This window comes from Lygodium microphyllum, chromosome 9 (assembly GCF_053477565.2).
Source record: "Lygodium microphyllum isolate KBCC chromosome 9, Lygodium_microphyllum_v1.1.10, whole genome shotgun sequence".
Classification (NCBI taxonomy): Eukaryota; Viridiplantae; Streptophyta; class Polypodiopsida; order Schizaeales; family Lygodiaceae; genus Lygodium; species Lygodium microphyllum.
This window is the reverse complement of record NC_141143.1, coordinates 126,098,872-126,114,741: the sequence shown is the minus strand read 5'-3', so window position 1 is coordinate 126,114,741 and position 15,870 is coordinate 126,098,872. Positions and strand designations below refer to the sequence as shown.

The following is a 15,870-nucleotide window of genomic DNA, read 5'->3' as shown; positions in this document are numbered from 1 at the left end:
TTTGTGCTGATTGGAAATGTTCAGCAGGTTTGGGAAACGTGGCATGGTTAGACAACACGGGTCAATGTTGTGACTATGATACCTCATGGGAATTCCAATGTAGTATGCTTTTCCTTTGACACAATGCAATGCAATCAAGGACAATTGCAAGGATTTCAAAGGGGAGGTCTGTCACGAGGACATGAAATCTTGAGATGTTCTGATCTCGTCGATAATATTTGATTAAGATATTAATCAAATGTGCAAGGTTGTTCAACATATATGATACACATGGTAGTTATTTCATAGTAAAACTGACCAAGGATCCTAAGGATGCGGTGGATGTCAAAGGCAAAAGTTATGATAAGATATGCCAACTAGGTTTTGCTAGTCAATTGGTGTTAGTTTAGACCCTTGGACAATTGTTTGGCCAATAAGTGTCGATGTGGTGACACTAAGGACTAGCATTAATTACTTAATTAATGCCAATCTAAGGGCCAACAGAGGTGGGGGACCATTCCAGGTTACAAATGGCCACGCCAATTTAATTATGGATGGACACATTTAATTTTGGGCAAGGTCAAAAGGACTAAATTTAATTTTCACCATTATTTAATTTTGAAAAATAATTAAATGGTTGGATAATACTGAAAAGTAAGTTTAGAAGGCTACCACTTGGCAAAAATGCCCATGTAAACTAAGAAAACGTTTTTGAGAGCTAGGTCTCAACCGTTCAATCAATTTTATAACCTAGGGGGGGGGAGAGAGAGAGAGAGAGAGCTGGTGGTCCATTCTCTGGTTAGAGAACAGCAATTTGCTACACAGAAAACCATCTGGGGACCTTAACAAGCAAGGGACAATAAGGAGACACCTTCCAAGGCCTGGCAACAGCATTGTTCATCAGGTGACATTGTTTTGGAGATGCCTAGTAGTAGGTGACTACATTAAATGCAAGCTAGAGCAAGTAGCAAGAAAATTTTAGGGTTTCTCACGAAGAAAATCAATTTCTCTCTCATCTTGGCTTTCTCTCACCTTCTCCAACCCATTCTTAAGAGATCTTAGCATTTCTCAATCATTTTGAGTAGATCTCAACCAAATTTGGTGGACCACAAAGGGATCTCAGCAATAAACCCTAAATTTTTACAAAAATTAGAATTTAGAAACACCTCAGGACCCGTGCCAATAGAATAAGGCATCGTACACTGAAATCAGCACCCTGACATCTGTTGTATTGTTAAGGATTTCAAATGCCCAACCATCAATTGTAAATTTGGGACAACACTTGGCTAGTTGGGGTCTAGTTAAAGTAGATCCTTGATGAAAATCAAGGGGCAAATTGCCCAATTTATTTGCTGATTGTTGGATCGCCAACAAGATTGTAGAATCTTGGCTTGTAATACATCTATTGGCAATAAAAGTTAAAGAAATACCGAAAGGGACACCAATTTTGGGGTTAATCGGGTGTCTATTATCTGAGATTGATAAGGTAATGTGTGCATTTCAGTTTATGCTCATTTATTAATTGCTATAATTAAGTGATTGATCAAGTTTTACCACCCTATCCAAGTAGGAAGGCTAGTTTCAGCTCGTCATCAACTTGTGCGTGTATCGTGGATTGCCAAAGATTGGGTGAACCATCTATCGTATATCTCTTGCATTCATGGCAAGCAACATAGAGATGCTATTCCCAACAAGGCTTCATGTAGAGCTAAGAAGCTCTTGGAGCTTGTTTCGACAGACTTATGTGGACCAATGAGAACAAAGTCCCTTAAGGGGAGTTTATACTTTATGCTAATTATTGACGATTTTAGCAAGATAACTTGGGAGTATTTCTTGGAGCTCAAGGTCAAAAGCATTCTCATACTTTGACTAGTTGATCTTCAAGGAGAACTAGCAATAACCTCAAGATCTTGCACTCTGACAAGGGAGGGTTTCTCTCCGACGAGCTAGCTCAGTTTTGTGCAAATCGTGGCATACACCAAGAGTTTGCCAACACGAATACACCTCAAGATAATGGCATATTGGAGTGGAATAATCACAATGTGATTGAGATGGCGCAAACTATGATAGAGCATCGTCAAACACCTCAATGTCTATGGGCTGAAGCAATGACAACCACTATCCACCTCCTTAATCGATCCCCTACACTGGCCATGGTTGGTATGATACCTTTTGAGACTTTGGGCAAAAGTCGAATGTGTCTTATTTCAAGGTATTGGAGTATTATACTTATGTTCACATCCCGAAGGAAAAGAGAGATAAGTTTGAGCCTACTTCCAAAAAATAGGTAATCATTCGTTATAGCTCGTAATCCTAGGGATAAGTTTGAGCCAGCTTCCAAAAGATAGATAATCATTGGTTATAGCTCGCAATCCCAAGGATACAAGCTTTGTGATCCCATTTCACAGGAGGTACACAAAAGTCAAGAACTTGGAGATCCATGCAACAATCGTGAAGGAGGCTTTACAATCATGGCATTGGAAGAAGCCTATGAAGCAAGTGTTGGATGCGATTGTGCAGGATGGCACTTGGAATCTTATATCTCAACCCGCTCATCGGAAGGTGATTAAAGTCAAATGGGTCTTTCAAACCAAGTAGCACAATGATAACGCTCTAGATAAGCACAAGGCGCAGTTGTTAGTAAGGGCTTTGCACAACGACCAAGGGTTGATTTCCATGACATCTTTACACATGCAGCTTAGATGGCTACTATTAGGGTTGTTCTTGCCTTAGCTAGTCATAGAAGATGGCCGGTTTATCAACTTGATGTTTTGCTTTCCTTAATGGAGATTTGAAGGAGGAGATCTATATTGAGCAACCTCTTGGCTTTTCCTTATCCAATGGCAAGGTGTACAAGTTGAAGAAGACCCTTTACAACCTCAAACAGGCTCCACATGCTTGGAACAAGAAGATAGACTCATTCCTCCAGAGGAAGTTCGGGTAACAAAGTTTTGCTTCCAATCCCCAATTGTATATCGACACCTCTGCTAGAGGGCATGCATTGTTCGTACTCTATGTGAATGATCTCATCTTGACAAGTGGCCATGCCCAAAAGGTCAAGCAAACAAAGGAGGCACTACAAGAGGTATTCTAGGTCATTAGATTTGGTAGATACCGACAAAGATTTTCATCTCTCGACAATATCTCATGTAGGAGCTTTTGACTACATTTGAGATGGAGAGGCATAAGGCTATTTCTACTCCTATGGATCCAAATGGGAAGTCTATGGCCCATGCAAATTCACCAATGGTGGATACTACCCAATACAAGAGTTGATCGGGTCATTGATATGGCTCCGTATTTGCTAGCAAGGTTTATAAGTGAACCCAAGTTGGTTCATTGAAAGACTACTATGATGATTTTGTGGTACTTGAGGGGGGCTCCCAATCTTGGTGTTCATTATCCAACAGGTATCGATGATTCGGCTTTGGTTCTTCGAGGTTGAACAATTTCAGATTGGGCAAGAGATATTGACCAAAAGCACTCAATAACAAGATATTGCTTTACTTTGGGTGCAAGAGTTATCTCGCAAAGCAATAAGAAGCAATCCACAAGTTGCCCTTTCTTCTACAGAGGCAAAGTATAGAGCAACATCTTTTACCACATGTAAGGCGATGTGGCTTTGGCAATTGTTAGGAGAGCTTGGCTTTTCTCAGACAAGTCCTACAACATTGCATTGCAACAATGAGAGTTGCATTGCTTTGGCACAAAACCCTATGTTTCATGCTAGGTTGAAACACATTGATATACAGTACAATTACATATATGACAAGACCATTGATGTAGTATCCTACAAGACAAAGGACAAATTAATAGATTTATTCACGAAGGCACTTTCTGAGGTCGTTCTTGGACAGTACTCTAGAGCCTTATACCCAATCTAGGATCTTATAGAGGGTGTTAGAGATTTATTCATCCCACTGGGCTGACATTACGCATTTCCTATCAATTTGGGCATTTTCCAATTGTCGCCAAGTGAGCACTTTATTCTGAGCAAGTCAAACATTCAGTGGATAGGTGGCAGTACCACGTGGTAGATCACAAATTTTCAGCATATTTTATTATGCAATCAGCTATTTTGGCAGCTGGTCGGCCAAATCTTGACAACGACCTAGTCATTTTATTGGCCTATTTTTTTGCTATTTATTGGCAAAATCAGCTGTTCCATTTCACTTGTCTATTTCAAATGGAGAGAGAGAGAGAGAGAGAGAGAGACCGGCTCACTGAGATACTCCAACAGCCCATTTGTAGATCTGCCTTCTTCATTTCAGCATTCATCAACTGCAAATTTATGTGTTCTACTGTCTCTTTTCTGTCTACCTCTTCTCTCCAATTCTTTCAATCTTGTCCATATGCTTCCACATTCGCTGCAATCACTTCTTTCCCAAAAAGGTGCATCATAGGTTTTGGAGGCCCCTGGGCTTCCTTAAGAGGAGAAGCAACCCTACATGATTCCTCGTCTTGTTCCAGAAGCTCATTCATGATTGAAGAGTGGCCTCCTTTACCAAAGGCTTGTGCAATGAGATTTGCTTAGAGGGTAGGCTCGGACTACTCAAAGACTTTGGCATCAAGAGAGCTCATATGTCTACTATTCATGCTATTTTGGCCCTTGAAGCCCACCATCATTGACCCATTTATAAGATGGACATGAAATCTACCTTCCTAAATGGCTTCTTACAAAAGGAGATTTACGTTCATCAGCTTTTGGGCTTCCATGTGCCTAGAAAGAAGGACCACGTCTATCACTTGTGGAAGGCCCTTCCACAGCAAGCTCCCTGGGCTTGGTACCATTTTTGCGAAGAGACCAAGGTTCTAATCTCATGGGGTGCATAGGCATAGTTGCTAAGCAAATGGAGATTCCACATAGCATCAATATTTACATGCACCATGGTCCATTATCTATGACAATATTAGCTCTAATTATAGAAGCAGCCATTAATATATACATTCATCATGGACAACACCGCAAGTAAAATTCTTGCAACCAATGTCAATATCCATGAGAGTGTGTCAAATGCATCTATGACAAATGTTGATTACAAAAGTTCAAACACATTTTTTAGGGTAGGCCTTTTTTGGAAGTTTAAAACAAGTGTTTCGTAGGTTTTTGAGATGCCCAGGTATGAAACAAGTTTCCTAACCTTATGAATGGGGTTTCTTGGCAACTAAAATAACTTTTGTCTTGCTGGATGCAGCCTTTAAGTTGATCTGACTTCTCTACTAGTGTGCAAGTATGTCCACCCAGGCTGCTCGCACTGAGATCCATATGCACACTGTTTCAGTGATCTGGGGGCATCTAGAATAGTCTACAGAGCTTCCAGCCAGCAATCAACCTATTTACGTCAGTTTTTGAGACAAGTCCAAAATTTACACTAAAACCAAATGTGTGCTTGACTATGTGCATGTGGTATCAATACCACCCATTCCCATTCCAACGACACAGTGATATTTTAGAACTGTAATGTGCAGAGTATGACAGGAAGAATGATCACACCTACTACTTATTCAGATATTATGCATTTACCCATCTAAATACGACCTTGCTAATTTTCAAAGAGATGAGGATCATACCTACAAGCTACCGAAAGCGTCATTCCTGCATTTGGCCTCCATGCTATAGCTGACACTGACCTTTGAGATTCACTAGATAAAATCACAGGATCTCTGAAGTCTAAGTACAAATTACCACATAGTATTAGAAGCCTAGCTTCTTGTCCTTATACAATGCATCATGTAGACTGTAGAAATGTTACAGTACCTGTTTCTTCAAAATCATACACAATAACTTGATTAGCTCCAGAGATAAAAGCAAGTGACTGCTTGTGTTTGTGCCAGCTAATAGCCTGAAAAAGCTCTACCTTCTTGAGGACTTCCACCTATCAAAGAGGTCAGACCAGATAACTAGCATTTTAGACATGAGACAATGTCAACAGTATTATACACAAGAGACCTGCCATGTGAGTCAGCAGACTTTGGAGTAATGAGATATCCAATTGATAGCTGTATTTGATATAAAGTGGAAAACACACATAAATTACAAAATATAAACGTAAATACTGCTGATAGATCCCAAACAACAAACTGTACGCGCGCACACGCACATGCACACCCCCACACAGAGTGTGCACGTGTGCGTGTAATTTATGATTTTGCAATTTCACAAGCAGAAGCTCATAAGTTGCAACGAGATAAAATGGCATTTCATTCAAAGCTACCAGAAAAAATCAGATTAGCATTACATTGTGGCTGGTCTTATAACGTGACAGTGACTCCCATAATGCCGAAATATGCTTGAAGAGCCTCCAGCCACTCTCTTCAAATGTTTCACTGCGTTCGCTTGTGCTTGTAATCCCATTGGTAGTCAAAGGAGCGCCCTCCCTTGCGTCTTCAGCTTCTGCATCATTGTCACCTTTGAGGATGCTTCCAAATGGACGATAAGGGATGCCAGGGTAACATCGCCCCTACACGCATGCATAGGTAAGCGCATGCATGCATATATGCGTGGATAAGGATACACGTAGATAAGTATGTCTACAAGTGTTTATCCAGAGAGAGAGAGAGACCGAGAAAAACGATCTCTTACCAGGACTTTGCTGTAGGCATCTTGAGCTTCAGTGTCTCCGCCGGTGCCAGTGGTAACAACTTCAATAAAATGGCACATGGAGAGAGAGATAAGAGATGCATTACGAGTGCAGCATGCTTGCGAACTGAGAGAACAAAAAGACGGAAATGGAGAGGGAGCTTACGGAAGGAGCGATGGAGCTCACAAACTGTGATCTCCCCCGGTGCTGGCACGCTCGGCATCGTTGTCTCTGTGTTGCAAAAGCCTGCGAATGGATCTTTCTGCTGTGAGAGAGAAAGAGAGAGAGAGAGAGAGGACGAAAAAAAGAGAATGTGTGCGTGCTCTCAATTAAATTCGAATAACAAGAGCGCCTTTCCACGGAGTTGGTCACGAAAAACCCAAGGTTTCATGTAAACTGAATTGACAAATTTTCCCCAACATTTTTTTCAAAAAAAATTATGACATGATAAATTATATTGTGAAAATAATAATATGTACATCTACCCAGCTCAACTGAGCGGGTGACAATACATATTAAATATCTTCATGTACACATTCCTTCCAAGGGTTGTATAAAAAGCCTTGAACAAACTTTTTTTTTCCATCCTTTTGAAGACAACTAAGGCTTCATGCTTACACTTACCAATGGATAAAAAGGCCTAATTCTCCCAAAAACTATGATGTTTCCAAAAGACCAAATCTATCTAATTCCTATAGCTTGTAACACGTTCCACATGGTCCCCAAGCCTTCATTAAGCATTCTTGGCTCACTAAAAAGAATCAATCTGGCATTGATATCTCCATGGAACCCTAAACCTTTAAGCCATCCCTTGAGACTAGACCATAATTTCCTACTTTTATAGCAACTCCAATAAAGGTGAAAAGATGTTTCTTCTTCTCTACCACACAAGGCACACATTGGGGATTTGTTTTTGAAATCATTCCTTGGTTGGGAACTTAGTCATTAAAGTTCTCCAAAAACAAAGTTGAGTCTCTCTGATGGAGTACTTTTCCAAATCCTACGCACCCTTGTTTTCCAAGTTCAAAGCTTGGTCCTTGGAAACTTCTTTTTCTAGTATTCAACAACCTTCGAGGTATGCAATCCTTTGTAGCATTGAAAGTCTTTCTTCTTTCTACAATCCCATTGTTTATTGCCTTTCTCATTCTTTAATAGTATGAGAGGATGCATAGCCTTTGCACCAAAATGATGAAGGCCAATTGACATTCTTCTTGTTCATCACGTGCATGATCCATTCCTGCTCTCTCTCTTCCAATTGCTATTAGTTTTCTACCTCATCTAGCAAATAAAATCTTAACTCCAAAGAATCCCTTAGGTTAAAACCAGGAATAGCCTTAATAATTGTCTCGATATACTTAGTATTGGCAACTAATCATCCTCATATGGACCTTCATATGACCAAATACATTGTTACGAGGCACTATCACCTCTACCCTATGTCTTGGGCACCCACTTTACTTCTTTTACAAGCTTTTTCCACATAACTCTCAACTTTTGTGTGGTTTCTCACTAAGGTACTCTTGCTTTAAAAGATTGACTAATGAGGATGTAATTTGCTTCATTCATGGCTAGACACCTCGTGCTAACTATCATCCACTTCATTCACACCAAACTCCTCATGGTAGCTTAGTGCTCTACACCCCATATCTCATCAAAACCACCCGTGGGGCTAGTTTACACAAATTTGTTTGGCAAGCCTAAGCAATAATCTATCTATCTTTTCTTGCAAACCATCCATCCCAAGGCCCCCCTCAATCTTATCTATTGTAACAATTTCCCATGAGATAAAGTAACAACATTGCTTGTCTCCAAAAGTCCAAAATAAGTTATTGAATAGTCTCTCTACCTTCCCCCATGTTGCCTTGCTAAAGTCTAATATGCTAACTACAAAATAATGGTGGATATCAACATAGATTTCAATATAATAATTCTACCACATAGTGATGTCAGCTCTTCGGCCCATCTTCGAAATTTAATCTTCACCTTGTTAGAAAACCACACAAATTTCTACCTTGTGTAACTCCCAAACCTATAGGATATTCCAAATATCTAATAATTCCTCATTTTTTTCACCCCTTTTGAAACCATGCCTATAGATCCGCTCTTTAGGATCATCATGACCCAAATATACTAGCTAAGTTTTGATTAAGCTAATCATGGGACCTTAAACAACAAAGAAAGTGTGGATAACCCCAAGAAGAGTCTCCAAGTTATATTCATTAGCTCAGATAATATTTGCATTATCATATGCAAAAATTGGAACCCAAAGTAACTTCTATCCAACATCCTTAGAGCTTGTAATGTCCCCTCTAGAGAAGCCAATCCATCCTCCTTTTGATAATGGGTTTGTAACTATGGCAAAGAGTAGTAGTGAAAAAAGGCAGTCTTGCCAAACTAAGCCATTCTAATACACCATGAATACAAACCATGGCTATTGCATTGTAGAACATAGTTGTGTCCATACCCATGAATCACAGGTTGAGCTTCATAAGACCTATGGAATAAATTCCCACGAGATGCATAATGCCCATTCAATAGCCAAGGACAAGTTCAAGATTGCATATTGGATTTTTCATTGAAATATGAAGCCATATTATCATGGGTGAACTTTGGATAGAATGCACTTAACCCTTGAATCAAAAATTGTATTGTCTTATTATAAGACACCATTAGCATTGTGAGTGGTCTCCTTTGGTTGGAGCTATTGACTATCACCTTATCAAACATCATCAACACTTGTGAGTGGTTTCCATTGGTTGCAAGCTATTGACTTTGAAATCAATTTCGTCATGCCTTAATTTACCTCTCAAGGTATCGCCTTCATCCTAAAACAAGCATTTGCAAATCAAAAACCAAGAGTTTGTAGATCTTCTCATCCTCATGCATTATAGTTCGAATGCTCTTGAATGCTTTACAATGGCCTCACAATCTAAGTATGGCTTCTTCAATCTATTGCACTACTCCATTGCAACCAATCAACCCCCTCAAACCCTCCAACAAAGAGAGAAAACATAGAGAAGGAGAGATGGCAACCTCAACCTCAAACTCCCCTTCTCACCCTCCAAGCTATGGAAGAAGAACGAAAATAATAGAAAAATGCGAGACGAGGGAGAAGCTTCACTCTCCAAGTCCTTCACTTCCACTGTCACTCTCCCTTGCTCTTAATGTGATGTACACGAAGATATGATAAAAGCAAGAAGAAGGTAGCTCTCAAATTTTCATGCACGATAATGAGCTACAAGCTTCTATTCACACTTTAGCTTTTATACATGGGTTTGGGATTTAGAGTTTTCTCCATAGATTAGGCACCCTTCCTTTTTAAGTTCTTAATCATATCCTTTAATATATGCATGCATCCGATGTTGATTGGACTACTCTCAATAAAAGTTAATAGAAGATTATTGTGTCCACGACCTCACACGACTACTACGAGTCTTCTTATCTACTCTAGAATATTTTACAATTTGCATGGAAGCAACCTCGACTCTCAAATGACATTACAATAATATTGCAACTTGACGTTATTGGTAATTACATGAAAAACAAATGTCTAAAATGATATAGTGCAATCCAAAAGAATTAATCATTTCAAAATATTTTTAGCACAATACACCTCAATTAGAGTGTTCACTCCACTTCCATCCTTCTTCACCGTTTATGGTTAACATTACCCCCTCCTAAATGAGTGCTAATCGCATGGCACTCAACATTGTAGGTAGAGTGCTTTAGCTTGCACAAAAGACATGGAATTCTTGGAACATTGGGATGTTATCCTTAGAAAAGTGGTCATATTTGTTGATGAGGGATGCTGCTTGATACATGGTGATTGGTGATTGAGAACATTATTGGTGACAAAGCTACTAAAGAATATATGGTCATTAGTTATGCCCTCGATTGATAGTCCCTTCTAATTGGATAAAACTTACACAAGCATGGGATTGCAGGTTGTAGAAGGTAAAAGAGTCCTTGTCAATGGATAGTTGATGGGACAAGTCTTCACAACGTTCTATACTTTCAATAGAGAACCTCTCACGCAACATCTTCATAAGGGAAGTGCTAGTTTTATGTTCATTACACATGACATATTTTGTTGGTTTGGTAGATAGGTCAAATCTCGAGCAAACTTGGAGTATTACCCCACACATGAGGACTCAAGCTGTGTGTAATTTGGTCATCGATGATGTAAGTTGCAAACTCTAAAAGCAAACCTTGCCTTTTTTTTAAAAAGTAAATAAAGGGGAGGAGGATACCACATACAAATAACTCTTGGAGGAGACACCGCTCAGTTGGTGCGATGAAGCTAACCTCTCTCCCTAGCTTTTTCCCCTCTCTTCTACAATCGTGCGGGAGCTCTACCAAACTCTTGTGATCTCCGTCCTCTTATTCACACATATGCAAAAGCTCTATCAAATTCTATTGAGTGTTTCTCCCTCTTCTCCACACGTATGTGAAAACTTTGCTAGAATTCTTCAAGATTTTTCCCTCTTCGCCACCATCATACAAAAGTCCTATAGAAATCTACTGGCCTTCTTCCATTTTCTCTACACCTACATGAAAGCTTTGTTGGAATTTACCAAGTTTCTCCCCTCTTCTCCACACATCTGTGGAAACTCTGTTGAAATCCACCGAACTTCTCTGTCTTCTCCACACATGTGTGGGGACTCATTGAGCTTTTTCTCTCTTCTTCTCAATCATGTTGAAGCTTTGTCAAAATTGATCGATCTTATCTCCTCTTCTCCACACTTGCATGGAAGCTCGGTCAAAAATCCACCGAGCTTTTCCTCTCTTCTTCTCAAATTCAAGAATCTCTACTAAAATTTGAAAGAGCGAGATTTAAAGCTTTGAACTTTATAAAAATATTCATTCTAACAATAATGAATATTGGTAAATTCATATAAAAATATTTCAACATTTTGAGTTAAAGGTTTTGGTATTTGCTACTAATCATATTTTTTATGAACATCATGAGGTGGATTCATGTGTCTTTGCAATAAATTCATAGTTTTTAAAAGAAAACTCTTATAAAAGCCTACCAAGAAACCTCTTACTCTCATATTTCCACACAAACATGTGAATGTGAATACCATGAGCACATCCTAACTCCTAAGAACATTGTCAATACCCATTGGATGCCATCTCAAATATTGTTGCTCATGCGAAGCTATTGTAAGGAGGAAAATATGAGTTTAAAGCAAGTGAAATGTCCCAACAAAAGTGGAAAATGTTCCAAAAGACATGTTGATGCCCAAGTATACCATTTACCTTTGGCACTCATTAATGTAAAGGAGAAAAAGCTGCAATGGAGGTTGTGATAGTGTAGGACAATTCAAGTACACAATGGTACATGAAACAAACAATGTGTATCTTGTCCAATAGTCTATTGGCACAAAAACACACAAAATACATTAAAAAATAAGGGAAAACCCCAATTGGGGACTAGTTGGATGACAAAATCTAGAGTAACTAGCACACACATTTACATTCGATATCTTCATGGGACCAAGCTATTGGACTGGGGCCTTTCCTTCAAGGAGCATCTTCTTCTAATCTTGTTGGCTAGCATGGCTTGTTTCCAAGCAATTAAGTTGTGCATTCCGACTTTGTTTGCTAAACTAAACTTTCTTCCATAGAGGTGTTATTTTTCTACAATTCCAAATAGGTGATAGAGTTTATTTGCATGAATATGCCATAGAATACAAATTGAAGACCTATGAGCCCACTTTTTGAGTTCACATTTAGTAGGAATCTTAAACATGTGTACCTTCCAAAACATCAAATTAAACCTACTATAGGGAGTAGCTTTCCATCATTTTAACACCAAGCTTCTCAAATAAATGAAGTTAAAATGTGTGTCCACGTTGTTCCAAGCTTTGAGAGCTTTTTACATCCACTCCTTAAAGCCACATGTGTTCTTAGGCTTAATTGGATTCATAATTCTCTAGAAAGAGAGCTTAGATTGCCTAATCAATCTATGAGATATAGGGAAATCATCCCTATTTCTCTCAAAGGCTTGACTCAACCACAATTAAAACTGGGTTCAAAAGAATAAGCGTGCTTTAGAACTCCAAATCTATCCAATCTATTGCTCTTAGATCCCACATATCATCCTAACTTTGCTGCCTCTATAGCATACCTTTTCTAGGTTAATGATAGTGGGGGGAATATTTCAAAAAAGATAGCAACACACAACCACATTGAGTGTAGCAATAAAGCATTACATCCAAGACATGTTGATCCAACCTAGTATACCTTAGCCTAAGCATTCTACAATAATATAATCTATTTCAAAGCATCCAACTTCCAATTGTACATGTTTCATAATTATTGTTTCCATCTAGAAATATACATCCTAGCTTCTATCCAATGACCTTTGCCTTTCAAATTTGATGCTTCAAAATGACAATACAATGTTGTGCAAACCTCTCAAAGCACTTCCAACTAACATTTTGAGCCCTTTTATACACCAATAGGTCTAATTGATTTAGAGCTAGCCAATACTATGGTAGTGATGCTCTCTCTCTCTCTCTCCACACACACACACACACATGAGAATAATCAATTAACAAATTAGCATTCCAACCAAAACATAGTTTCCATTTTGAAATGGATAGTAACCCCAAAAGGTTACCTTAACATGTTATTACTTGTATCATTCCTCAAGCAAATTACTTTTTCTCATTAACTATATAGCTTGGCCTTCTCTCTATATAAAATAGTTGTAATTGCATTACCTTTTAACTCCTAACAATGCAGTTGAAGATGCCCAAATGCTACCCAAAAAATTAAATCATTCCTTGCCCTACAACTATGGCACAAAGTCCAACTCATGAGAGAGAGAGAGAGAGAGAGAGAGAGAGAGAGAGAGAGAGAGAGGTCTCTTTCTCCCCCTTTTTAAATCAAAAGTTTCTCTCTCTATCCCTCTCTCTTTTCCCTCCCTTACTACTATATTATTTTGGTTGTAGATTTCAAAAACCCTTAATCTTCAAAGGGCTTTCGGAATCTACCCTCTTTCAAACCTTTCCTTTTTAATTAGAACCCCCACTCTCACATTTAATCGCTCCCTCTCTCCTCCCCCTCCCCTTTTTAATTAGACCCCCATGTGTACACACACACACACACACACACACACACACACACACAAACACACACACACACACACACACACTCTCTCTCTCTCTCCTCCCCTCTTTTAGTTAGATGAAACTTTTTAATTTAAAATTTTCTCATTATTCTTATATTTTAATTAATATTTTAAATTATTTTATTTTTAAATTAAATAATTTAAAATATTTTTTAACTTAAAAAATTTGTTGATATAGTTTTTTACATGCTTTGAGAGAGAGATAGAGAAAGAAAGGAAAAAAAGGAGAGGGAGAGAGAAGGAAAAGATAGGAGAGAGATGGGGAGAATAAAAGAGAGAGAAAGAGGGGGAAACAAAGACACAGAGAGAATTATAGAGAAAAAAAGATAAAATTTAAAAGAAAGAGAGAATAAGAAAATAAGAAAAGAGGAGAGAGAGAGAGAGAGAGAGAGAGAGAGAGAGAGAGAGAATATGAACACAAAGAGAGAATTGTAGAGAGAGAAAAGACAAAATTTAAAAGAGAGAATAAAAAAAGAAAAAAGAGGAGAGAGAGAGAGAGAAGGAAAAGAGAGGAGAGAGGGGGAGAAGAAAAGGGGAGACAAAGAAGAAGAAGAAGGGAGAGAATATGAACATAGAGAGAGAAAATAGAAAAAATTAAAGAGAGAATAAAGAGAGAGAGAGAGAAGAAGAAGCAGAAGAAAAAGAAAAAGAGATAGAATATAAACACAAAGAGAATTATAAAGAGAATAAAGATAAAACTTAAAAGAGTGAGAGATAGAGAGAGAATAAGAAGAAAAAAACAAAATAAGAGAAGAGGGAGAGAAAAAGAAGAAAAAAATGAAAAAAGAGGAGAGAGAGAGAGAGAGAATGAAAAGAGAGGAGAGAGAGGGAAGAAGACAAGGAGAGAGAGAGAGAACAAGGAGATGAGAGAAAATAAACTAAAATATAAAGCAGAGAGAGGGGGAAAGAAGAAGAAGAGAGAATATAAACACAGAGAGTGTGAATTATAGAGAGAGAAAATATAAATTTTAAAAGAGAGAGAGAAAAAGAAAAAAATTAAGAGAGAATGAAGAGATAGAGAGAGAAGAAGAAAAAAGAAAAGAAGAGAGAGAGAGAGAGAGAGAGAGAGAGAGAGAGAGAGAGAGAGAGAGAGAGAAATTTAGACATAGAAAATTGGGGGTAGAGGGGAGGGGGGGAGGGAAAGAGAGAGAGAGAGGGGAAAAAAAATAGAAACAAAGAGAGAAAAGAAGGGAAATGGATTGTTGAGTGAAGTTGTGCGATAGCACGGCAACTTCACTTGTCGTTTCGCGGTAGTGAAGTATTGTGAAGCGAAGCACACACGAAACACTAGTCTTCATCATTTAGATATGTAGAATGTGCGTACGCATACTTTTTATTCTCTACAACTAAACTTCGAGACAAACTCCTTTGGTCCTTACTCTTGAAAGAAATAACTTATTTTAGAAATAAACTATAGGTGGTTTCTTGTGAAGTTGATCTATGATCGAATTTTGAAATGTTGTTGCCCTTGTGGACCATCCAACACTTCTCCAAGAAATAATTTGTTTTACTTATCCAAGTAATGATGTCTTTGAAGTTCCTAAAGGCCTAATCCAATGATAGTGCACAACATTCAAACACATCATATTTTCCAAGCGCGGTACTTGTTATGCCATTCCATAAAATATGCAACTTCGAAGCATTGTGTATTTCTAACAAAGCTTATTGTAATTTATTGATTGTGTGAGGAGCCATAAGATCAAAAAAATTATTCCTATTATTAAAATGCCTTCAAATTCTTTGGCATAGAAGTACTTTAGAAGCTATAAACACTTCAATTACCAAAGCTTTTGCTTCTTATGCATTATCACAATGCTTCCACTCTGAATAAGGTAGAAATCAAATTAACGGTGTTGTTCAATTACCAAAGCTTTTAATTCTTGTGCATTATCATGAGGCTTCCACTGGTAGAAATCAAACTAATGGTGTTGTTAAATGTGAGAATCTCATTGAAGATGCTACAAACACACGCACACGTGTACGCATGTATCATGCAAAGAAAATACAAAAAAGCAAAGGTACATGATAAATGAAGAGCACCATCTAACACCACTAAGAAAGTGAGAGAGATAGGTAAAATGCCAAAAAATAGAAGCTACTAACAATAGTAGTTGGAGGACCAAAGCAAGATAGAAAATATATGTTGCGTATTTTTTGAAAATACTTTAG

General features: G+C 38.2%; 2 protein-coding genes across 2 annotated transcripts in view; one reads left to right on the top strand and one right to left on the bottom strand.

Moving 5' to 3' along the window:
• The window catches only part of LOC148031558 (Transducin/WD40 repeat-like superfamily protein), a 93,777-nt gene extending 86,878 nt beyond the window's left edge, over positions 1-6,899 (bottom strand). The window contains exons 1-5 of the mRNA XM_087685098.1: positions 6,726-6,899; positions 6,563-6,621; positions 6,219-6,440; positions 5,738-5,855; positions 5,551-5,650 (exon numbers count right to left, since the gene is read on the bottom strand). Coding sequence (XP_087541224.1) covers positions 5,551-5,650; positions 5,738-5,855; positions 6,219-6,440; positions 6,563-6,621; positions 6,726-6,783 — 557 coding nt within the window. The 5' untranslated portion in view covers positions 6,784-6,899. The remainder of the gene's footprint in view (positions 1-5,550; positions 5,651-5,737; positions 5,856-6,218; positions 6,441-6,562; positions 6,622-6,725) is intronic.
• LOC148031555 (proteasome assembly chaperone-like protein) overlaps positions 741-15,870 on the top strand; it is a 275,937-nt gene continuing 260,807 nt past the window's right edge. Inside the window, exon 1 of the mRNA XM_087685100.1 lies at positions 741-759. The gene's annotated coding sequence lies outside the window, so the exon portion shown is untranslated. The remainder of the gene's footprint in view (positions 760-15,870) is intronic.